Source organism: Mobula birostris, chromosome 13, assembly GCF_030028105.1.
Source record: "Mobula birostris isolate sMobBir1 chromosome 13, sMobBir1.hap1, whole genome shotgun sequence".
In the NCBI taxonomy this organism is placed as follows: domain Eukaryota; kingdom Metazoa; phylum Chordata; class Chondrichthyes; order Myliobatiformes; family Myliobatidae; genus Mobula; species Mobula birostris.
The window spans coordinates 43,123,714-43,149,592 of record NC_092382.1 but is presented as its reverse complement, the minus strand read 5'-3'; the positions used below and the strand labels follow the sequence as shown (position 1 = coordinate 43,149,592).

Below are 25,879 nucleotides of genomic sequence, written 5' to 3'. Positions count from 1 at the left end.
AAGAACTGGCAGGAGCGGACTGCCAAGGTGAAACAGAAACTGGGACTGTGGGGAGGGCGCTCCCTGTCAATAACGGGCAAGAACCTGGTCATCAGGTGTGAGGTGATCTCAGGGCTGCTGTACTTGGCGCAGGTGTGGCCCGTCCCCCACTCCAACAGCTCGGAAATCACCCGAGCTGTCTTCAGATTCGTCTGGGGATCCAAGATGGAGCGGGTGAGACGGACTGTCATGCACAAGTCCCTGGACAATGGGGGCAAGAACGTCCCCAATGTCGCCCTCACCCTGATGGCCAGCTTCGTATGTGGCTGCATCAGGTTGTGTGTAGAACCCAGGTATGTGGGCACCAAGTACCACTATGTGCCCAGGCTCTACCTGTTGCCCTGGCTACGAAGGATGGGTCTGGCCCCACTCCCGCGCTCGCCCAGTCAGCTGGTCGTTGCCGGCATACCTGTCCTACGTAGCAAAGTTCTTCCAGGAGAACGCCTTTGACCACAGGGCCATCAGGCAGTGGTCGGCACGTAGTGTCCTGCAAGCCCTGCGGGAGAAGGACGTGATGGACACAGTGGGGTGGTTCCCTGAGCAGACCGTCCAGTTCATCTGGCAAAATGCCTCATCGCCAGACCTCACCAACAGGCACCAAGACCTCGCCTGGCTGGCGGTGAGAGGGGCCCTCCCTGTCAGAGCCCTCTTAAAGGTTTTGTTCTTGACTAAGGTTTGAGAGTCAACGCATGATTTAATGTAAATAACTTTATTTATTGTCGAAGGACTCAGAGTGAACAAATGACTTTTTTTGCAAATAATTTTATTTTGTAATATTTCTGAATGAAGTATATTGTTCCAGAAAAAAAATCACTTATCAGTTTAATATCTGATACGTCCCTTATGTGGGGACCATATATTAAATTGATTTTTGGAACAGGGAGATGGAATAGGGGCTTGCTCCGTCCACTCCGCGCATCGACCCGGTATTGCATCTCCTCCGGGAATGATGCACCTCCCCTCGGGGAGATTAAACAACAAATAAAGAGAAGAATTCAGTTATCCGTACGCATTAAGCTTCTTAGACTTTTTCCCTATTTCTTCGTTGTACTTTTACAGGTAGTGTTAATGGTAAGACTCTTGGCAGTGTGCAGGATCAGAGGGCTCTTGAGGTCCGAGTCCATAGGACGCTCAAAGCACCTGCGCAGGTTGACTCTGTGGTTAAGAAGGTGTGCGGTATATTGGCCTTCATCAATCGTGGGATTGAATTTAGGAGCCGAGAGGTAATGTTGCAGCTATATAGACCCTGGTCAGACCCCACTTGGAGTACCGTGCTCAGATCTGGTCGCCTCACTACAGGAAGGATGTGGAAGCCATAGAAAGGGTGCAGAGGAGATTTACAAGAATGTTGCCTGGATTGGGGAGCATGCCTTATGAGAATAGGTTGAGTGAACTCGGCCTTTTCTCCTTGGAGATACGGAGGATGAGAGGTGGCCTGATAGAGGTGTATAAGATTATGAGAGGCTATGATTGTGAGGGTGAGAGATAGGTCGGTGTGGAGGGGGCTTCACTCAGTGTCTGATCCCGGGAGTGTGAGCTGGGACTGTGCGGAGGAAGCTTGATTCTGTCTGGCCCCGGGTTTGTTTGCCGGGTCTGTGCAGAGGGTCCTTCAGCCCGTGTTGATTGCTTCTGTTCCCTTCTGTTTGCGACCTTGGTGGACGCGGGTCCGATATTATACAGTATATGAGCTTCTAATCTCCTTTGTTGTTTTTGACTGTGAGAGCGAGAAAGCGCGCAGGAAGGTGGGGATCAGGATAGTGCGAGTATCTGGGTGAGAGGGAGTGGCGTGTCAGCCTGGATGGGGATGGGGAGTGAAGAGATCCTGGGGACCAGACACCACCAGAATGACATCCCTCAGCCTGAAGCTGAGACGCTGCTGTACCAGTGTGAGGTGCTCAGACCCATTATTGCAGTTCACCGGGTGTGGGGGGCAGTAGTAACCCCTGGTCACTGTTTCTCCTCGAATGAGACTCAAGTCCGACACCAAGGCGGGAAGCTACAGCGGTTTATTGAATTCATCATCACAAACGTAAATTAAACAATGTGTGAGCTGCTGACGTGTGGGAATAAATAAGCAACTCCTGACTCACTCACAGTCACACACAATTAACTGATCGGCGACAACGAGTGGCCGGTTGAATAGCCAGTCCCGTTTCTCACCGTCACTCTGCATCGAGGAACCGATGGTTATAAAATCACACTTCAGAGATCGCTGCAGATCCAGTGTCACTGCCGAGGTATGTGTCAATTTAACATCATTATATAGGCCAGACTGCCGAATGCAACGTGCTTAGCAAAGGGAGCAAAATGATTCTCTCCCGGGATAATCCTGCTCCGTGACACCAGAGTCCAAGAGTGATCCCCAGCCCCCAGGCTCTTCCTGTGCGTGTAATTCTCCGGGGTGTCACGTGGGGGGGGGGGTCTCGAGCACTTACATCCGGCGGAAGCAGCGCCGCTGGACAGGAGGTAGTGCTATGTCTCTGCGGGAGCGCAATGAACGCCCCACAGCGCGAGCGTGGAGCCAGTTCCGTTAAAACTGTTTGGAATTACACCTGGCGCGCGGCGAGTTAAAGGTAAGGGCGGGAGTTAAAGGGGAGGGTGGGGAATCGGGCAAAATGTCCCCATCCCGCGGGCGGGGCTGTTCACACATTCAGATGTTCACAGGATCACTGTCAGTCCGGGTCTGACTCCCTGCAGAGGTCTCAGTTCCTTCCTCCCGGTCTCACTGAACCGATTCTGGTCCAGCCTGAAACAGACAGAAGAATAAAGATGTAATAAACAGATTACACAACAGTGTCAGTACCAGGGGACCGGGGCTAATGTTTCAAAAACACTCACAGACAAATATCAGCAGAAAACCCGCAGATCCACTGATAGTTTATCACTTTGAACATTAACACAAACACTCACCGGATCCGCTCCAGACTCGGGAGGTTTACTATGAGCCGGCGGAGGGCGGGGACGGATCGGTCTGTCAGCGAGTTGAATACCAGGTCCAGCTCCTTCAGTGATGGGTTTGTAATGAGAGCGGAGACGAGATCCTCGACACCAGAATCTGTGAGACCGACACCCCACAGCCTGGAGATGAGAGAGAGTGAGGATGAAGGACACAGAGAGGGGCAGGAGACGGTACAAATCCCCAGTGTTTATCAGTAACACAATTACTGATCTCATTAATGTTCAGTGTCAGACACTCAGTGACTAAACACAATCTCCCACAGTCTGGTACTTACCCCAGTTTCTGTATTTTACACTCCGGATTCCTCAGAGCCGCAGACACCAGTTTCACTCCTAAATCTTTCAGTTCATTAACACTCAGGTTCAGCTCCCTCAGAGATCTGTTTGTACCAAGAGCAGAGGCGAGATCCTCAGCACCAGAATCTGTGAGACCGACACGGTACAGCCTGGAGATGAGAGAGAGTGAGGGTGAAGGACAGAGAGAGAGAGAGAGAAGATGGTACAAATCCCTGGTGTTTATCAGTAACACAATTACTGATCACATTAATATTCAGTGCCAGACACCCAGTGACTGTAAACACAATATCCCACAGTCTGGTACTTACTCCAGTTTCTGTATTTTACACTCTGATTTCCTCAGAGCCACAGACACCAGTTTCACTCCTGAATCTCCCAGTTTATTAGCACTCAGGTCCAGCTCCGTCAGTGATGGGTTTGTACTGAGAGTGGAGACGAGATCCTCGGCACCAGAACCTGTGAGACCGACAGCCCCCAGCCTGGAGATGAGAGAGAGTGTGGGTGAAGGACACAGAGAGACAGGAGATGGTACAAATTCCCAGTGTTTATCAGTAACACAATTACTGATCACATTAATGTTTAGTATCAGACACCCAGTGGCTGTAAACACAATCTCCTACGATCTGGTACTTACCCCAGTTTCTGTATTTTACACTCCGGGTTCCTCAGAACTGCAGACACCAGTTTCACTCCTGAATATCCCAGTTCATTAGCACTCAGGTCCAGCTCCGTCAGTGATGGGTTTGTACTGAGAGTGGAGACGAGATCCTCGGCACCAGAACCTGTGAGACCGACCTCATCCAACCTGGAAATGAGAGAGGGTGAGGGTGAAGGACACAAAGAGACAGGAGACGGTACAAATCCCCAGTGTTTATCAGTAACACAATTACTGATCACATTAATGTTCAGTGTCAGACACCCAGTGACAGTAAACACAATCTCCCAGACTCTGGTACTTACTCCAGTTTCTGTATTTTACACTCCGGGTTCCTCAGAGCCGCAGACACCAGTTTCACTCCTGAATCTCCCAGGTCATTCTCACCAAGTCTAAACACAAACAGAAAAATCCATGAACAAAGTGATTCATACTGTGCGCTGAGCAAATTTCTCCTACTCGGATATTTCAGGAAACATTAAACCAGTCAGTAAATCACTGATCGGAGTTCCCATCATTGTCAATGTCCCTCACTGACCAGCTCCAGGGTATTCACCGAATGTCAGTAATGTAGTCTGTCCGTGTGACCCTGTAAACTCCACATACTCTGTCTCATTCCCTGCTGGTTAGAAAAGTGTTCCTGACCTGAGAGGGTCAGGAGGGACAGGGATGAAGGGTGGGAGAATGTACCACAGTGAGGAAGATCTGTGAATGGGGAAATGTCGGTGGGAAATGACACCACCCGAGGAAAAGTATGGAAAGATAGAACCTGCAGGATGGGGAAGAGAGATCCCACTGGAAAAGGGCAATGAGTAAGAGAAATCCCACAGGACGTAGGGGGATGGCATTTGTCACAGTTCTTCACAATCATATTTACGACAGTTTACCCAACTTCATTTACATTGAAACAACACAGTGGGACAATTTCACAGCTCAGAGTGAGAAATAAATAAAGTTACCTCAACTCCTGGCACTTGTGCAGCCCGGGTCCCAGCCGCTGGATTCCTTCACACTGAATGTGGCAGCCAGCCAGATTGAGGTGTTTTATTGTATCACAGAGTCTGATGACATGAGACAGGATCGCGCAGTCAATCGGGGTCAGTGTCATTCCACTGAATGAAAGTGTTTCCACAGATTCCAGTGCGGCCTGAGCCAATGCACGATTCTGAGACTCAAACAGGTAGTGCAATGTGTTCAGGAGGCTCCTTTTACCAGCTTCACTCCATGTGTTTCCACTCCGGCGTTTAACCTCCTCCTTCACCCAGTCAATCACCCGGCAGGTTGTTTCATGAGGAAATGGACCCAGAAACTCCTCCAGGCCCCGAGCTGTCATTGGGGAGGAGAGACCAGCAACAAAACGGAGAAATACCTCAAATCGCCAATCTGTTGAGTTGTGGGCTTTTGTGAGGAATTTCAGGATATCCCCTGGATGTGGATTCAGGAACTGTGCGACTGCAGCTACAAAGTCTTGGATAGTGAGGTGTGGGAATGTGTACACCACACACCGGGCAGAATCCTCTCTCTCCAAAAGCTCCTTCAGGAATCCGGACAGGAACTGGGAAGGCTGCAGACTGTAGTTGATCAAATCTCCATCTGTAAACACAATCTTCTTCTCGAATACTCCTCTGAGGGCCATCTGACCAACCCTGAGTAACACATCACGGGGGTTCTCAATCTCACGGCCATGGTTTTTCAGGATGTTGTAAATATAGTAGGAATATAATTGGGTTATGGTCTTGGGAACTCGCTGCGGGACCCTGACTCTTTGTGTGAAGAAGGGGCCCAGTGCCAGAGCGAGGATCCAGCAGTAGGAGGGGTTGTAGCTCATGGTGTACAGGATCTCGTTCTCCTCCACGTGTTTGAAAACAGCTGCCGCCACCGTCTGATCTTCAAAATGCCTGATGAAATATTCCTTCCGTTCATCACCAACAAATCCCAGGATTTCAGCCCAGACACTGATCTCTGCCCTTTCCAATAAATGTAACACAGCGGGACGGGTGGTCACCAGCACTGAACACCCTGGGAGCAGCTTGTGCTGGATTAAACTGTACACAATGTCCGACACCTTGCACTTGAATTCAGGATCTGTGCATGTGTCCTGAGTTTCTGTGTCTCCCTGACTGTCAGCAAAATTGATTCTGTGCTTGAATTCATCCAAACTATCGAATATAAACAACAGCCTCTTTGGGTTCTTCCAGACCTGTCTCAGGATATTCCCAAAGTAGGGATACTGATGCAGAATCAGTTCTTTCAGGTTTATTCTGCAGGTAATGGAGTTTAAATCTCGGAATTTGAAACTGAAGACAAAATGGAATTGTTTGTATATTTTCCCCGTGGCCCAGTCATAAACAATCTTTTGTACCATTGTTGTTTTCCCGATCCCTGGGACTCCGGCCACTGCTGCCGAAATCCCATATTTTTTTCCATAAAAAGAACTCTTCAATTTTTGAAGAAAACTCCTCTTGAATAACTGATCCACCCGGACTTTTTCCCGCTCTCTGCGGAGATGTTTGTCTCTCCACTCCTCGTGGTCTCTGCCTCTTGCCAGCAGCTCATGTTCCACCAGTGTCCGATCTCGAACAGTAGAAATGACCATGAGCTCAGCGTGTCGATCAACCAGCTGGAAAATCTTCACCTTCTCCCTCATCAGGATCGTGTTCACTCTCAGTGTTTCAGTTTGTTCCTGCAGAGTCTCCATATGTTTCTGTCGAACATCTGAGGATGTACAGAAATAGGTTGTCAATCCCTGAAGAACACGGAACACCAAACATATTTTTCCAAATTAAAAAAAAACTTATTAAAGACATTGTTTGGGTGAAATTGGGAGCTCAGTGGTAGAGCGTCTGAAAATGAGTTATGGCCCGAAACATTTCTGATCTGATTCAGATTCGCTGTTAAAGACACCACTCTCCCCTCTGTTCATAGTTTGCAGATTCCCTGGTGTTACAGCCAGCACCAAGTGCACACGTGATTCTGCAAAGGGGAGTGTTGTGTGGAGAGGCTGGTTTCACTGCTCAGACTCTGCTGAACTGTGCAACACCACAGGGGGTAAGTGTGGGGCGGGGGGGATTCACTTGCTCTTCCTGTTTTCACTTCTCTCACAATGGACCTGATGCTCCTGACACTCCTTTAGGTTTAAGCTGTCAGTACTGAGTCATGGAAAAGGAACACTATTCCTGTTTCCTGCTCTAGGTTGAGCCAGTCACGATAGAGCACCCTCCTCCTCCCCTCCCCCCCCCCCCCACCCCCAGAGTACCAGTGCAGTCTCATCTACTCTGGTGATCCAATACATGAACATAGGCAGCACAGCCCCAGTGCACCTCTACGGTCCCCTTTGCTCTGGGGAGCTAGTACATGAAGTCAGGTAATACATCCCCATCACATCTTTACAGTCCCCTCTGCTCTGGGGAGCTGGTGCATAAACTCTGAGGTGTGAGACTTCCTCTGCCAGAGTTGGATGATCCAAATAGAACCGGCTGGTTTCAGCTTTGCTAGATCTCGGGATATTCGGCGCTGGGTAATGGGGATCACCAAGGTTTGCTGTGTTACAGACAGGCGCATCTGTTTATGAATCTCAGAGGCCTCTGGGTACACAGGCTGAGACCTGGAAGGTGCCAGATGTTGTGAAAAATGCAAATGGTTTCCTGTGTTCCAGCCACAGCAACAACAACCCTTCTCCCAGGTTCTGACAGTCTCTAAACAGGTAGCAAAAGACAGGTATTCAGACTCTCAGAATGAAACAGACTCTGAGATTTCCGTTACATCGCTTACCTTTCAGATGCATGGGCACTTCAGATAAACCCCGCTCTGTGTTCAGGTAGGCGAACTGGGCGTCACCTGTTCAAACAGATTAACCTGCATGAAGTCTGTTCTGTGTAATACTGTAAATTCATTAGCATTTACATCTGTAACACACAGTGTATTGTTCACCCTACCACGTTCCCGTATTTCATCCAATATTCTGCTCAGCTTCGGTAAATGGTGATGTAGTTTCACGAAGGATTCCCACATCACCCTCCAGGCCCCGGAGCCCTTCTCCATCACCAGATCCAGGAGGAGTTTGGAAGCACCCGCTCGGTTTCCCTTCCCTGCGAGCTCAGTCACGCTCTGTGATGAACAACGGGGAACATATTGAGGAGCGGAGGGATGGCTACAAATCTACCCTGAACATGGACTGACCCAGCACATTCTGCACGCCACAGATTCAGAGGAGTAACTGGAGTGTGCGTTGCGGGAGCAAGGCTTTAAAAGGTGAGCTGGGTCAGTCGGGACTACGGGCTAATTTTGCACTTGGTAAGGGCCAGTAAAAAAGTAGTTTGGTTTAAGCGGAGTGGCTATAGTTAAGAGTGGGGAGTTGAAGCGTTGTGTCAGAGAGGCTTTGGTGATGAGTTATGGAAGATTTAGAGATTTTTGATGATACAGACCAGTGGAATGCTTCTCCTACCGGATGAGATTAGGAGCTATACCCAAACTGCAGGACAGGGGTGTTTGGGTGACTGCCGGGCTGGGGTGAGAGGATAAGCAGCAGGTGCAGAAAACCTATGTGGTCCCTTACCTCAATAACAGGTATACCGTGTACTGTAGAGGGGGGTGGGGGGAAGTGGGTATGACCCAGCAGAGGAAAGCCATTGCAGCAGGTCTCCGGTACTGAGTCTAGCTTTTAGATTAGGAAGGGATGGGATGAGACTTGCTGAGCTGAAGTTATGGGAGCTCAATAGTTAGGACATCAGACAGAAGGGTCCGTGACTGAAAATGAAATTACCAGATGGTATGTTGCAAATGTCAGGGAAATCTTGGATCAAGTCCACAACATTCATAAGATGGAGGCTGAACAGACTTTGACCTCATCTGTACCAATGATTTACTAATGAAGGGTGATGAGGTCTTGGAAAGTGAGTTCGTGGATTTAGGTGCTACGTTAAAGGGCAGGATCTCAGGGTTGTGTTCTCGGGATTGCTACCCGTACCACGCACCAGAAATAGGATGATAATACAGTCTAACATGTGGCTGATGAGATGGTGCATGACAGAGGGCTTCAGATGTTTGGATAATTGGGCTCTGTTCCAAGGGAGATGATACCTGTGCATACATCGTTTTGCACCTGAACTGGAGGGGAACTGATACGCTTGCGGGAAGGGTTGTTAGCGCTGCATGGGGCGGGGCGGGGGAGTCAGGTTAAACTAGAATTGCAAGGGGATGAAGAACCAGAGCAGACAGTGCAGTGGTTGTTTGGGAAACATGTTGTTAAGCCGACAAAGTCAGGACACTGGAGGATGAACATGGTGAAACTAATGTTCCAAGATGCATATTATTTCAATGCAAGCTGTATTGTAGGGAAGGCAGATGAGCTTAGAGCATGGATCAGCACATTGATTGTGGAATTCAAGGAAACACTGTTGTCTGGCCAGTGAGGTCAAGCATTGGAAACATGCTGGAAAGACAGACAGATTAATATATTCCCTATCCACTGGCAGTCCCCATCGCATGTCACATGACCAACAGTCAGCTGTCAATCATTGTTTGTATCCTAACCAGACTAAAAATGACTGTGTCAGATCATTGGCAAGACTCCTGTCAGAACGTGTATCTACCGCATAAAGGCTCAGTGTGGATGCAGCCCCGGGCTGCCTTGCTGACCCACACAGACCAGTTTGTTTACATCGGGTCTGTCAGTCTGTTGAAAAATCGACACTCAATCTATCGGTCTCCCTTTCACTTACGTGATACTCTCGTCCGGTGAAGTGATCCTCGCCAGTTAACATAAGGCCGAGACCCTCCACACCCTCTTCAATCGCCTGCTCCAGTCGCTCCATGTAGAATCTCGTCAACTGGAGCAGTTGGTGATCATCACAATTTGACAAGAAGGTGGAGATTGCGGAGTTCAGATCTGTGAACAGACATAGAACATGGAACAGTACAGCACAGGAACACACACTTTGTATCACTATGTCTGTGTCGACCATGATGTCAACTTGATCCACTACTATCTGCATGTTCATGGTCTCTATACCTCAAGTCCTTGCCTGTCCATTTGCCTATTTTATAATCTCTTAAATGATGCTCCCAGTGTAAAAGCTGCATCGTAAATATCGTGGCACAATCACCCCTCCGACGCCCTCACATGAACTCATGCCTTTTGGCTAGGACTGTTGCACACTGAGTGAGAGACTTGAGTGTCCATGTAATCTGTGCCTCTGATAGTTTTAGATACTGCGCCACCAGTCTCCCCTTACATCTGATCCTCTAATTCACACAGCACTGTTCTGCACCTTCTCCGGAGTCTCCATATTCTTCTTTAATGTACAAACCAGAGCTCCACACAAACTGCAGTTGTGCCCCAATCAAAGTTCCTTACAGCAACAGCATGTCTTTCCCACATTTGGGCTCAACTCTCGACTGATGCTGCAGTTCGTTTTTACAATCGGTCGACATGTTTTGTTTCTTTCATAGAGATATGCACATGTACCCACAAATCGCTTTGTCCATCAATTCGCCTGCTATCTCTCTGTTCATAGTTATAAATGGTCAATATTCTACTGTGTCCTTTCACAAATGTTTCAAATATCCATAACTCCACCAAGTTCTGTATCTTCTGTAAATGTGTGAATCAGAGTCATTAGAGTTTGCCAGTCATTGATAATATCACAGACAGCAGACGTCACTGAAACTTGCAGAGCACCACTGCTCACAGACCTCCCGGCCTCACCGCCAATACCTGTTTTGTGTGGCCAAGACAATTTTGCACTTCTCCAAGCACCTGATGTGCATAATCATTTGAGGGATATTTTGAAAGTTTCACTAACATCTTTGTATGCAAAATTCACTGTCCTCCCTTCATCAGTCCTCCTCCTAAGTGTCAGTCAACTGTACAAAACATGACCTTGCGTGCTGACCCCATACAAGTAGCACGGTTCCCTGGGAAGTTTCTCTACAAGTTCACCGACTGATGTTTTATTGGAATTCCTCCATGGCTCTTCGGAATCTAAGGAATAATACTGACTATTCCAGTGATGGTGGAGCGAAAGTTGTTTCCTAAAAGTTTGAGTATGTGTCTTCACTCCTGTGCGTCCTCATTGATGGAAGCGAGAAGAAGGGTTGTCATAGGTGATAGGGGTCTATACAGGACGGATAGGGTCTTTTTTTTAAGGTATTGTCTTTTGAAAGTGACCTTGATGCTGGGTAGGACAGTGTGCATGATGTTTCTGACTGAGTGTGCAAAGTTATCCCCGATCCTATACAGTGGTCCTTCATACCAGATATTGATGCGACTAGTCAGAAAGGCTCTTCACAGTACATCTGTAGAAATTTGAGAGCAACTTTCCCTCCGTTTGTTTTAAACAGCTGTATTGACTGACCATTGCTCTGAGCAGAGAATGTTCACACGGCCTGAAAACTGGGCATCCTCAAATGCCTTTTAGTAGTACGAATACTGTATATATCAATGTTGAAAATTAAAAAAAAACATACTTGTGAGTTTACTTATTAATTTAAGTTTACAATGGTAAAAGTAAATTATTTTTTATAAAACGGCATCATCGTTCAGCAGCCGACCGTGCCAGAGACCCTGGCACAGCAGATTCCACCTTGTACCCCTGAACAACAAGAGATTGTGAAGGAATTAGTAATGACCATAAAGGAATCACTAGATTCTAGCATGGTTCTGGAGGACTAAAAAGTTGCAAACATCACTTCACACTTAAAAAATGGAGAAAAGCAGAATAAAGGAAAATTTAAGTCAGTTAGCCTGACTTCCGTGCTTGGGAAGATGTTGGGAGTCGATTCTTAGGGGTGAGGTCTCAGGGTACACGGAGGCACGATATAAAATGGGTCAAAGTCATCAAAGTTTTCTAAAGCGAAAATCTTGCCTGAACAAACTGATGGAATTCTTAGAGGAAATAATAAGCAGGATAGGCAAAGAAGAATTGGTGAATGCCGTGATTTTCAGAAGGCAAGGTGCCGTGCAGGAAGCTGCTTAACAAGTTGAGCCCACAGTGTTAAATGAATTATACAGTACTAGCATGGAGAGAAGACTGGTTGATCGTGAATAAATGGGAGCTTTTCTAGCTGGCTGCCAGAGACTAGTGATGTCCCGCATGGGTCAGTGTTGGGAACACTTGTTTTTACATTATATATCAATGCTTTCGAATAGGGAATTGATGGCTTTATGGCCAAATTTGCAAATATAGGGGGACGAGGAATACTATATAAGAAGCATGGAGGCTGCAGATGGGGAAACTCTGGAGAGCTGAGAATGGTTATACACTTTTTTAAGAAGGAAGAAAAGCATGGAGTATTTTCTAAAAGGCAAAAATTACGAAAATATGCGGTGCAAATGGACTTGGAAATCGTCATGCAGGGTTCCCTAAAGTTGCAGATTGGGTCGGTCGTGAGGAAGGAAATACATTGTCAGCAATCAGGTCAAGAGGACTAAAATGTATAGGCAAGGATGCGATGAGGATTATCTATAAGGCACTGGTGCGGACTCAGTTGGAGTTTCATCAACAGTTTTATTACCCGTCTCAGAAACGATGTGCTGATATTGAAGATGACATGAGAATGACACTGTGAATAAAATTGTTATCATACCAGGATGGCTCTGGGCCAGTACTCATGGGAGCTTAGTAAAATGAGGGGTGAAGACCTATTATAGAGGAATATGGAAAGGGTATTTTCAATAGTGGTTGTCCAGGTCTAGAGGGCACAGCCTCGGAATAGAGGCAAGTCAATTTAGAACGGATATGGAGAGGAATTTCTTTAGACAAGGGGTTGTTAATCGGATGAATTTATTGTCACAGGCACTTGTGAAGGCCAGGCCAGTAAGTATATTTAAAGCAGATTGTGATGGATTCTTCATTAGTCAGGGAGAAAGCAGGATTTGGGAGGGAAAATGGATCAGCCAGGATCAAGTGACGGAGAAGCCCCGACAGGGTGATTGCCCAAATTCTGCGCTGATCTCTTATGGTCTTATCCAGCCCTCAGTATACAGGTCTTATAAGTCCTGTATGCACTCCTCCATTTCCCTTGACCATACTTGCCTGGTCCTCACCACTTGCACTGTACTGTTTTGCCTGTGCCCATACACTGGGAGTAGATTTACAGCCAGATTCAATGAACTATCCAAGGTGGATGAGAACTTCATGACCTTCATGAGAACTGACTTTCCTTGGCCAGTCCTTTGAAAGAGTTTCGGCTCAAAACGCAGAGTTCTATTCATTTCAATGGATGCTGCCTGACCAGCTGCATTTCTCCAGCATTTTGAGTGTGACTGTTGTTCTGAATTTCCAGCATCAGAATATTGTTTGTGTTTATTCATGCATTAAAGCATTATAACAGACCGTATATCTGTAAGCATGGTTTATCTGCAATGAGCTCTTTCGTGGGTCATTCGCCATTGGAAGTATTTTCTAACTTGGCCACGGAAAACAGACTACCCGAAGCTCTCCACATCGCCACTGTGCAACTATGAAAACCCACAGGAAAGGGACCTTCAAAAATACAGACTGTATTCATATCACTTGATCCCAGAACTCTTGAAAATACTCCAATCATCTGGTGCCAGATTTACGAAATGAGATTTGAAATTCCTCTCCATATCCGTTCTTCCACATCAGGGCTTGTATGGTGATGAAACAGATGGGCTATTCCTTGGACTGTTACCTGAAGAACAACAGCTATACTCTTGTCTGTGTTTCACTCACATTCATCTGATTCAGGATCTCCTGCTACTTTCACTCAGGTGAAGCTTTGCATGGTGAGCGGAGTCATTCGACTATTATAGGTATCAGTTCCTGAGCTTGAACCAATGGATTGATTCATTACTCAAAGATACTTTATCAATGGGATCAATGAGGACACTTCTGTGAGCATTGTTTGCACCTGTATACATTTCTTCATCTGAACTATTGTGTACCAATGGGACAGAAGTTTAATTATAAAGATCCTAGTGATCATACCTGTAGCCATTCCGATTCTGACCGACGACTGTTGATGGTCACTTGCCGCCTTCTTGTCTGATCTTCGGTCCTGGTACAGCAAACCCGCACTTGCTGGTGAGGCTATGAATTACACAACAAGCAGAGAGTGACAGTACACTTATTTTGCAAATATGACAACATCTCTTGCATTATTGCAGTAGTTGGCTTAGGGTGCCAGCATTCCCCAATAATATCAACTTCCACACCACGTTCCTATGCCTGTCCAGTGCCTTCTGGTACATCCTACTGATAGTCATGGAGCGATGGAGCCGATACAGACACTTCAACCTAAGGAGACCACGTTGAACACAGTGAGGACCGTGATGGTCCCAATTTCCTGTGATGGGTCAATATCCCTCCAAGTCCCTTCACTCCATCTGCCCATCTGCACTGCATCTTAAATGATACTATTGTGTCTGCCTCATCCACATCCCCTGGTAGCTCACTCCACATAATCACGTGCCTTGCATGAAAACGTTGCTTTTCATGCCCATTTTAAACCTCTCCCCAAATCCTTAATCTGTTACCCTAGTTGTGGTCTCACCTGAAATCGGGAAAAGATTTAATGTTGACCTTATCTCTGTCTCTCATATTTTTAAGCATGTATCTAAAGTTTCTATTCATTTCCTGGTCTTCCAAGAAGTAAAGACCCAGCCTGGTTATCCTCTTCCTGTAATTCAGGCCTTTAGTCTTAGCAACATCATTGTAAATCTTCTCTATACTCTTTCCAGTTTAACCACAACTTTTCCGTAAATGTATTCCAAGCGCAGCCTCACAAAACTCAACTGCACAAGATGTCCTAGACTCTCTTCTCAATCCTGACCACTGAATGCCAGTAAGCCAAACATCTTTCTCTGTACCCTGTACTGCTAGGGCCCTCTGTTCCCTTACGCTACCTTATGCCCTACCACACACATCATCGGTACTGCATTGCTTCATTTCCCAAAACTTCCAATAAGTATTTTTAATTCAATCTATTTATCTGTTCTCTGCCTATTTCCCAAACTGAGCAACATTCCCTGCAATCTATGATAATGTTCACTATTAGTAGCATTCCTAATTTTGTTTCAACTGTAAACCTACTGTTAAGGACACATGATATTACAGGAATGTTACTGGCATATTTACAGCATTGGTTGATTGGTAGAAGGGAGTGAATGGGAATAAAGGGATCCTTTTTCTAGTGGGCTGCCAGTGAGTAGTGGGGTTCTGCACGGAGTCAATATTGGCACCACTTCTTTTTATGCTGTATATCAATGATTTAGATGATGGAGTAGATGGCTTTGTTGCCAAGTTTGCAGATGGTACAAAGAGTAGCGGAGGGGGAGGTGGCGTTAAGGAAGCATGTAGGATGCAGAAGGGCTTAGACAGATTACCAGAATGGGAGAATAGGCAAGACAGCAGCAAATAAAATACAATGTTGGAAATGCAAGATCATGCGCTTTGGTAGTAGATATAAACGAGGAGAAAATCCAAAAATCTGAGATGCAAAGGAACTTCTTGTCATCGTGCAGAACAACCTGAAGGCTAACTTAAAGGTACAGTCATTGGTGAGGAAACCAAATGCAATGTTAGCATGCATTTCAAGAGGTCTAGGATACAAGAGCAGGGATATGATGCTGAGACATTAAAAGGCACTGGTAAGACCTCACCTTGAGTATGAATACAGTTTTGGACTCCTCCTGTAAAATATGTGCTGACATTGGAAAGGGTTCAGAGGAGGTTCACAATAATGATGCTGGGAATGAAAAGGTTATCAGGCTTTGTTAGCCCTGGGTTTTTACTCGCTGTAATTTAGAAGAATGAGGGGGGATCTCATTGAAACCTTTCAAATGCTGAAAGGCCTAGACAGAGTCGATGTGGAAGGAATGATGGGGGGAGTCTCCGACAATGGTGAGGAGTCTCAGACAAGAGAGCACAGACTCTAGATAGAGGGGTGTCCACTTCAAACAAAAGTGCAGAGTAATTTATTTAACCGGAGTAAATTTGTGGAATTTGATACCACTGGAGGCAGGGTCCTGGTAGGTTCCCGATTGAACAATGCATCAGTGCTTACTGAGAGAAGGCTGGGGAGTGGCTCTGAAGATGGAAAGGAAAGGATTAGCCATGATTGAATTGGGGAGCAGACTCGACGGGCCAAATGGCCAAATTCTGTTCCTATGCCTAATGGTCTTATGGTCCTTGCTATGTGGCACCCTATTCTGAGGAGAAACCTTCAAACACCACGTTTTGCTTCATTCCTTCAAGCTAATTTCAAATACCCCTAACGAGCTCCCTCTGGACTTCATAGGGCCTAATCTTCTGGACAAATCTGCCATGATGCCCCTTGTCAAAGGCTTTGCTGAAGTCCAATGACCCATATTCCCAGCGTACCCTCATTCATACTTTTACTTAGCTTTTCCAACACAACTTTCCATGCACTACACCATGCTGATTCCTTATCAGACTGTCGATCCAAATGTTGGTAGATCCTGTCCATCAGAACATCATCCAGTGACTACTCCACCTCTGACTGTCTGTCTGACTGTTCTGTCCTGGCTGCACTTCTCTAACTACAAAGTGAATTTAGCTACCTGCCAGCTACGGAGAATCTCCGGAGTCTAACGGTGAAGCAAATATCTTCAAAGGGGCTTCTGCTGGTTCTTCTCTACCGTCAAATTGTAGGAAAGCTTATGTTGGCTGAATTTACAAATTTTACCTGTCTACTGTCTGAAATTACTTGCAGTACACAACAGCAGGGTGCTCCTGAAAGTTCACCGAGAGAATACTCAGGGAAACGAAGAAATATTATTCTGCAGGTCAATACTGCAGTATCAAATTACTTTCTGCTTTATGGGACCACACCAATCCGATTTTCCAGGGAACTGTCAGGAGTTCCACATGATCATGCTGGTAAGTTAAGAATTTCTGTGCTCGCAATCACAAGTCCGGAGGCAATAACTTGATTTAATGAAACGCCATAACACCTTACAGCATGGTCTGGTGCTGGAGTTTGGCAGCAGAGTCAGTCCACGTACCAACAGCTCAAGTCAGTAAACATCTCCATCCAGGCAGTGGGAAAACACACCAAAGCGCAATATACTTACACTCCGCCCAGTATCATTCCTTCACCTGATCCCTGACACAGGCCTGCTCTGAATCACATTCAACCTCACTTAAAACATGAGTGTCCCCAAAACAGGTTAATTTTAAACAATACAATACGTTGGGCGTAGGAACAGATGACAACAGAAATTGCAATGTTCTATCATATTGAAATCATGTATTGCATCTTACATTCAGACAAAGCAAATTTAACCTTAGAAAATCTGAAATTCCAAGTAAAGGTTAACATTTGAAGAATGTAAATAGCTTTCATGTACATAAATGTTTCAACCAGAGAACAGAGAACATTACAGGACAGTACTACTACATCTCTGGTAGTTTGAGATGATTATGATGTAACACAGCCAGACAAGGTAACAATAGAACTGACTAAAACCTTCTTAGAGGATGCAAGACATTGAAATGAGGAAACACAGGAGATGTCAGTGGCTTTGAAGAGCTGGCCTGCTAACAGAACATTATCGAATCTGCAGTGATAACAGGAGAATTGACAAGAGGCGTCACTGTACCTCTGGGCATATTCAGCCTCACTCCAACTATTTCATATCCTCCTTCGTACAGATATACGTCATGTCTAAAGGACAAGAGTTTGAGTAAATGAGACTCACCAAACTCCGTCCTGGCTGAATCAATTGAAACTCCGAGTCAGAAGGGGTCTCTCCAGTTGATGCTCTCAGTCCTTGGCCTGGTTCGCTTGTTGCTGTTCCCTCATCTGCAGTTATGGTTTGCTTCCCGTTGTGGGCTTTTCTTCACTGCAGGGATCACTTTATTCAGAGAGATATTGAAGCACATTAATAATACAAAGGTGAAAAAAAAACAGTTCTGTTCAAAATTTCCAAAAACAAAACTCAAGACTTATACAGTGAATGGTAGGGGCCTGCGATGTGTGACAAAGCAAACTGACATGGGAATACAGATCCATAATTCCTTGAAAGAGTCGTAAAGAGAGTTTTGGGCTTAATAAATCAGGGTATTGAAAAGAGGAATTGGAATGTTAATACTAAAGTTGTAAAAAATACTGTGAATCGAAATTTGCAGAATGTTGATGGTATTTCAGGAAATGAGTTTCAGGGGTAAGTTTAACAGACTAGAAATTGATTTCCTGGAGCATAGGAGAATACAGAGCGGTCCTAGCAGGGATTCACAATCTTTCTAATGCCATGGACCTCAAGTTGGAGACACCTGCTGGAGATATACAAAATATTGATGTTATAAATAGGGTGAATGCAGGTTGGGTGAGGTCATGAATTTAGGGTGAAAATTGAAATATTTAAGGGAAATCTGAAGGGGAAGCATTTCACTCAGACAGTGGTGTGAAACATGAACCAGCTCCCAGTACAACGGGTAGATGCAGCTTTAATTGCAACATTTAAGTTTGTTTGGGTACACGGATGAGAGAGGTATGGAGGGCTATGGTTTGAGTGTAGGTAGATGGGGCCAGAACAGCATGAAGTAGATGGGCTGAAATCCCTGTTGGGGTCAATGCATCTGAATTGAGTGTTCCACAAATCCTTTCTCCAGGAATGTACCAAAAATGTCAAATACAAGAAATACTGAACAGATAAAGAACGCCTGCAGAGAGAAGAAGAGAGTTTATTTTCTCAGGTCCAACACCCTGAATCGAATGGCTTCGAACTATTTCTGATTTTATTTAAGTTCTCTAGCAACTTGAGTGTTTCTTTAATTTCCACCTGCTCACAGACAGGCGGCAGTGAGTGGAAATTTCCAAACCTTGACATTACTGAACCCAAGCTGGATAACCAACAATCCAAACACTGATCTGCTCTTTCCAGGTACTCAGTACCCTTGCATATTGAGATTACCTCTCAGGTCTCTAAAATCTCCCCACTTTTCTGCATATGGGCCCTTCAGCTTTCAACTCCTCAGCCTTGGGAAATAAGACCAAGGGTGTTACAGACTTCGCAAGGTAAATGTAACGTTGACTGTACCAGTGGCAGCACCTTCCCTGGCATTCTAAACCACGCCTTGAGTCATGTAACACAAACCAGCAATGAAAGCTACTGCCCACAGGTGAGTAGCAACTGCCTGTAACAACAGCAGACAAGAGAAGGACTCCGCAGAGATTCAACCCCTGTTAGGACAGAAAACATACTAGGCCAAGTACTCAGGCCGCTGATGTCTTGACGTGCATCTTCAACAAGGAGAGCTTCATGGGCGTTCGGACATTCCAGAGGCCCAGTCAGCGGAGGGAGCAGAGCACTGTGAATTAAATAAGAGTACAGAAAAGACAAGAGCCATTGTTGGGAGCAGACCAGCAGTGAGACAAGGATCATCATGCTTTGGCCCAAGAGGCTTTGATGAGAAGAAACTGAGGCCAAAGAAACAGGTCAGAAAGATTTTCCTTTCATTATTGCTGATTTGGTCGTGGTTGCCCATTGTATAGTTCAGGCAGGATGGCTGATATGGCTGCGGAATGCTCCTGTAGGACATGGGAATTCATGGAACCTGATGGCCTCCCTAATGACCTCATCTGTGGGAGGTGCAGCCAGCTCCAACTCCTGAAAGACAGAATTAAGGAGCTGGAGCTGGATGAACTAAAGATCATGCGGGAAGCAGAGCAACCGACAGATATGACATTTAAGCAGGCGGTTACACACAGAGTGCAGAATTCGGAGAGTAGATGGGTGAACACCGTGAGAGGTAAAGGGAGAAGGAAGTGAGTGTAGGGTCACCCTACAGCCATTCCCCTCAGGAACCTTGCCCCTGCTAAGTGGGATGACCTATCAAGGCAAGGCAGCAGCAGCCAGACCAATAACCCTGTGGTCAGCTCTGAGCCTCAGAAGGGCAGGGTGTAGTCTGGGGGAGCAATCGTCATAGGGGACTCGATATTTAGGGGAACAGATAAGAGATTATGTGGCAGTATAGGGGCGCCAGGATAGTGTGTTGCCTCCCAGGTGCTACGGTCCAAGATGTCTCTGAGCGGTTGCAGAATATTCTTGCAGCGGATGGTGAGCCAGCCGGAGCTCATGGTGACTGTTGAAGCCAATGACATAGACAGGAGAGTAGTAGAGACCCTGCGCAGGAAGTTTAGGGAGTTAGGAAGGAGGTTAAAGAGCAGGACCTCCAAGGTAGTAAACTCCAGATTAGAACATAGAATAGTATAGCATAGTACAGGCCCTTTGGCCCACAATGTTGTGCCGACCCTCAAACCCTGCCTCCCATTTAAACTCCCACCTTAAATTCCTCGATATACCTGTCTAGTAGTCTCTTAACCTTCACTAGTGTATCTGCCTCCACCACTGACTCAGGCAGTGCATTTCACGCACCAACCACTCTCTGAGTAAAAAACCTTCCTCTAATATCCCCCTTGAACTTCCCACCCCTTACCTTAAAGCCATGTCCTCTTGTATTGAGCAGTGGTGCCCTGGGGAAGAGGCGCTAGCTGTCCACCCTATCTATTCCTCTTAATATCTTGTACACCTCTATCATGTCTCCTCTCATCCTCCTTCTCTCCAAAGAGTAAAGCCCTAGCTCCCTTAATCTCTGATCATAATGCATACTCTCTAAACCAGACAGCATCCTGGTAAATCTCCTCTGTACCATTTCCAATGTTTCCACATCCTTCCTATAGTGAGGTGACCAGAACTGGACACAATACTCCAAGTGTGGTCTAACCAGAGTTTTATAGAGCTGCATCATTATCCTGTGACTCTTAAACTCTATCCCTCGATTTATGAAAGCTAACACTCCATAAGCTTTCTTAACTACCCTAGCTACCTGTGAGGCAACTTTCAGGGATCTGTGGACATGTACCCCTAGATCACTCTGCTCCTCCACACTACCAAGTATCCTGCCATTTACTCTGTACTCTGCCTTGGAGTTTGTCGTTCCAAAGAGTACCACCTCACACTTCTCTGGGTTGAACTCCATCTGCCACTTCTCAGCCCATTTTTGCATCTTATCAATGTGTCTCTGTAATCTGCGACAATCCTCTACACTATCCACAACACCACTAACCTTTGTGTCGTCTGCAAACTTGCCAACCCACCCTTCTACCCCCACATCCAGGTCGTTAATAAAAATCACGAAAAGTAGAGGTCCCAGAACAGATCCTTGTGGGACACCACTAGTCACAATCCTCCAATCTGAATGTACTCCCTCCAGCACCACCCCCTGCCTTCTGCAGGCAAGCCTATTCTGAATCCACCTGGTCAAACTTCCCCGGATCCCATGCCTCCTGACTATCTGAATAAGCCTACTGCGTGGAACTAGTGAAATGCCTTACTAAAATCCATGTGGATCACATCTACTGCACTACTCCCGGTGCCATGAGCGAGAGTAGGTCAGATCAGGAAGACAGCGAAGATGACTGGGTGGCCGAGGAGATCGTGCAGGGGGCATGGTTTCAGTTTCTTGGATCATTAGATCCTTTACTGGGGAGGTAGTGCCCTGTACAAGTGGGACGGGTTGCACCTGAACGGGAGGGGAACTAATATCCTGGGAGGAAGTGATAAAGTTGAACGAAATGGGGGATTCTGAGATTCCTGTCAACAATGGATTAAGTACTGACTATGTCTGTGACTGCAGTGAGTTTGAATAATGTCTCACAGCTGCTTTCTTTGGGGCGAGATAAGGGTTAAAGTTCACCCAGATCCACATAAGATGTCTTCTGTCTTTTCACACCCTTTGATTTTGACAAAAGGCGGTACTTGATGGATATCAGACAGAACATTCCTTTCTTAATTAAAGCATAAATTTGACGGATGTTTTTATCTTTGTAGTTAAGTTGTACCTCCAAGAAACCAGGTAGGACATTCCTTTCTCTAATTAAGGTGGTTGGAGTGTCTATGCAACTGACTGTTCTTTTCTATCAACAGTCCATTGACTTGACTGGGGTGCTTATCAAACTGATTGTTCTTTTGTATTGGAGGCCTTATAACTTGTAACAATTCTGACATCAGGCAGTGAACTTGTAGAACCGCTGGGGAGATGAGAACTTTCTCTCCCTGATGTCGGGTCGAAGTTCACTCACCGGCTGAGCTCGAAGACATAAACGGGTGAAAAGATAAGTAACGATCTTTTTGTATTGTCATTATTTTTATCCAGCAAATTTACGTTTACAGGAGGTTTGCTCCTGCTATTGGGGATGGTTTAAACTAGACTTGCGGGGGCTGGAAACACAAGTGAAGAGACAGAGGACGGGGCGGTTGGTGCACAAGTAGAGACAGCTTGTAGGGAGTTTCTGAGGAAGGATAGGCAGATGACAGAACAAAGATGTACTCAGGCTGATAGTTTGAGATGTAAGCAACACACATAAAAGTTGCTGGTGAACGCAGCAGGCCAGGCAGCATCTCTAGGAAGAGGAGCAGTCGACGTTTCAGGCCGAGACCCTTCGTCAGGACTAACTGAAGGAAGAGTGAGTAAGGGATTTGAAAGTTGGAGGGGGAGGGGAGATCCAAAATGATAGGAGAAGACAGGAGGGGGAGGGATGGAGCCAAGAGCTGGACAGGTGATAGGCAAAAGGGATACGAGAGGATCAAGGGACAGGAGGTCCGGGAAGAAACACAAGGGGGGAGACCCAGAGGATGGGCAAGGGGTATATTCAGAGGGACAGAGGGAGAAAAAGGAGAGTGAGACAAAGAATGTGTGTATAAAAATAAGTAACAGATGGGGTCCCAGGGGGAGGTGGGGCATTAGTGGAAGTTAGAGAAGTCGATGTTCATGCCATCAGGTTGGAGGCTACCCAGACGGAATATAAGGTGTTGTTCCTCCAACCTGAGTGTGGCTTCATCTTTACAGTAGAGGAGGCCGTGGATAGACATGTCAGAATGGGAATGGGATGTGGAATTAAAATGTGTGGCCACTGGGAGATCCTGCTTTCTCTGGCGGACAGAGCGTAGGTGTTCAGCAAAGCGGTCTCCCAGTCTGCGTCGGGTCTCGCCAATATATCAAAGGCCACATCGGGAGCACCGGACGCAGTATATCACCCCAGCCGACTCACAGGTGAAGTGGTCCCAACACCGACCCCTGCAGAACACCAGTAGTCACTTGCAGCCAACTAGAAAATGATCCTTTTATTCCCAGTCGCTGCCTCCGACCAACCAGCCAATGCTCGAAACATGTTAGTAATATTCCTGTAATACCATGGGCTCTTATCTTGGCAAGTATCCTTATGTGTGGTACCTTGTCAAAGGCCTTCAGGAAGTCTAAATATACAACATCCACTGCATCCCCTTTGTTTATCCTACTTGTAATCTCCTCAATGAATTCCAACAGGTTCGTCAGGCAGGATTTTCCTTGAAGGAAACCACATGGACTTTGTGCTATCTTGTTCTGTGTCCCCAAGTACTCCATCACCTCATCCTTAACAATTGAATGTAACATCTTCACAACCACTGAGTTCAGGCTAACTGGTCTATAATTTCCTTTCTGCTGCCTTCTTATGCTGTTTGGGGCTTCAGCTTGCCTCTAGCAGCTAAACGGAGCACATTTGATCACTATCTTATCGCTGTGTGGGATCTTGCCCTGCACAGTTGGCTTTCATGTTTCCCACAGTGTAGCAGGAACAGAATTTAAAATTATAAAGTAGAAAATGCTGGAAACGCAGTACACCAGGCTGCGTCTATGAAAGGACAAATGATGGCAAACCCAGTTTCAGAAGTGGGACTGCCCAAGATACTGCCGATCTGCTGAATGTTTCCAATATTTTCTCCCTTCTTTAAATTTCTTACAACTGTACTCCCACCCCCCACTTCAATTTAATGCACAGATAGTAACTGACTGCAAAATGTCAGCAACACACTCCACCCCCACCAGTTTGTAAGTTCATTCTGACCCTGGTGTAACTCATTCCATGCAGTCAATGCTCACAGCATCCTTTCCTCCCGCTTTCATTCTGTTACATTTGGTCCCGAGGCCACTGTCTCCACGCTGAGCGGCAGTGACCACAGCGCGATAAAAAAGTGCAACAATTGCTGCACCTCTGACGAGCTGTTACTCTGGAAACAGAGGATGTGGCTCACAAAAATAACCGAGAAAGGAAACAACAAATTCACCGTATGCTACAAGTCTCATTATGACAAAGGTTAACACTGCAACCATTTTGTAACGGTGAAACTAAAATTGTAATGGCTGCTTCGTACCCTGCTAAATGCTGTGCTCAATTAAACCTCTGGTAGCTCCAGCTATCAAAAACCTATTCCTGGAAAACTCTGAGGTGCAAAACAACAGTTCACAATGAAGGCAAAGGTTAGAGGAAAGATTGCTGAAATATATCATTGAGACGATGGGATACAGTCTGAACAAAGACTGTATAAGATGGGTAGGGAAAGACCAGATAGAACCAGGTGGGAAAAGGGATCAAGGACAATCTCTGATGGTCCTCCAGCAATACATAGATTCTGAATTAATACTACATACTAGTAGATAACAGATTGTAAATTAACAAAGCTAGAACAAACATTAAGAATTTTGGTATATGCCCTTTTCCACTCAACAAGCTTTACAAACGCACCACAGAAAGTATCCATCCAGATATACTTCACGTCTTCTTCCAAGAAACCCAGATAAATGAACAAGACTTAATTCTCACATTAATAGGGCAATATATCGGGAAACATTGTTAGCATTTCGGCGAGTCGTAGCCATGAAAAAAAAAAAGATGGAAATAAACTTCCCAGTCCCCCGAGAGTACGTGAGAGATCTGGATCTCACTGTCCTGTCTGAACAGGGAAAGATGAAACTACTCATACACGTGGAGCTGCGTTCCGAGGCTGCGATTACTCTGTTTAACCCTCGTGTCTGCAAGAATACAACAGGCCGAACGGTCGCTTCCAGTGTGTTGGAAATATGTAAAACAATTATCGACCCCAGGCATCGATCTAGGTGAAGTTTGGATCCGCTACCGGGCCGAGTGACGGAGGCAAAGTTTCCCAGGTAAAACTCAACGGAAAGGGTTAGTCCCAGAATCGCCACCTCATCCTGTTCCTAGGACCAAAGTAACAAGGACTGAGGGGCAGCTCATCTCAGGCGGTTCGGTGTGAATGTCCCACAACCGGGACCGACCCCGGCAGGTTATATCCTGGAAGCGGGACGAGGCCTCCAGTTCGGGGGAAGTTAACGGAACTCACCGCCCAACATCAGGTCATTCCTCGGGTTCGGCCTCAGTACTCACCGAAGGGAAATTGTCGGTCTCGTCCTTCGCTCAGGACCGGCCTCAATACTCACCGATGATCTCTTTGCCCCGCAGACAGCGATCCGTCCCCCGACTCTCCGCCGCCGATCCGATTCAACAAACAATCGAAAGAAAACCACCGCCCATCCGGCGACTGCGAGTATTTGAAAAGTGATCGCGTCTCAGAACGGGGGCGGGGCCTCGGAAGCAAAACCCGCAAATGCTACAGAAACACGAGGAATTCCGCAGATGCTGGAAATTCAAGCAGCACACATCAAAGTTGCTGGTGAACGCAGCAGGCCAAGCAGCATCTCTTGGAAGATTTAATCTCTTACTAGCTTTTCGTTCAGTTAGTCCTGACGAAGGGTCTCGGCCCGAAACGTCGACTGAACCTCTTCCTAGAGCTGCTGTCTAGCCTGCTGCGTTCACCAGCAACTTTGAGATGCTACAGATCTGCGTTCAAATGGGAGAGAGGAATTGGATCACGTGACGGGTGGAGGGTCTCCCACCTGAATCGATGACCCTGTTCTTCGCCCCTCACACGCTGCCCGACTCACCTGCGGTATTTTCCACATCATTTCATCTTTACACGAGCTAACATTTTAATATTTGCTCCGTATCTTCCCCGTCCCCATTGCTCCACCCCCCCCCCGCCCCCCGCCGGGTCTCAGAATTATAGTTTGAATTCCATCCCGGTCCGACACACAATTCAGACCC

At 46.3% G+C, this 25,879-nt stretch overlaps 1 protein-coding gene and 1 pseudogene across 4 annotated transcripts; one reads left to right on the top strand and one right to left on the bottom strand.

Moving 5' to 3' along the window:
* Nucleotides 1-780: 780 nt before the first annotated feature.
* Nucleotides 781-999, top strand: LOC140208734 (U2 spliceosomal RNA; annotated as a pseudogene).
* A 248-nt stretch (nt 1,000-1,247) lies between these two features.
* On the bottom strand, nt 1,248-25,489 carry LOC140206750 (NACHT, LRR and PYD domains-containing protein 12-like). Of its 4 annotated transcripts, none has more exons than XM_072274950.1 (13): nt 25,163-25,489; nt 17,637-17,792; nt 13,903-14,004; nt 9,670-9,836; nt 7,885-8,056; nt 7,721-7,786; nt 4,909-6,664; nt 4,255-4,341; nt 3,929-4,099; nt 3,603-3,773; nt 3,273-3,443; nt 2,950-3,117; nt 1,248-2,785 (listed from the first exon to the last, which is right to left on the bottom strand). In XM_072274950.1, exons 3-13 carry the CDS (start codon nt 13,910-13,912, stop codon nt 2,698-2,700), a joined length of 3,027 nt encoding a protein of 1,008 aa, XP_072131051.1. In that variant the 5' UTR covers nt 13,913-14,004; nt 17,637-17,792; nt 25,163-25,489; the 3' UTR covers nt 1,248-2,697. The 4 variants fall into 4 exon arrangements, with proteins under 4 accessions (XP_072131051.1, XP_072131050.1, XP_072131049.1 ...); XM_072274949.1 differs by having other exon boundaries at nt 25,216-25,489; XM_072274948.1 differs by lacking the exons at nt 13,903-14,004; nt 17,637-17,792; nt 25,163-25,489 and having other exon boundaries at nt 9,670-13,335.
* Between the last annotated feature and the right edge of the window lie 390 nt (nt 25,490-25,879).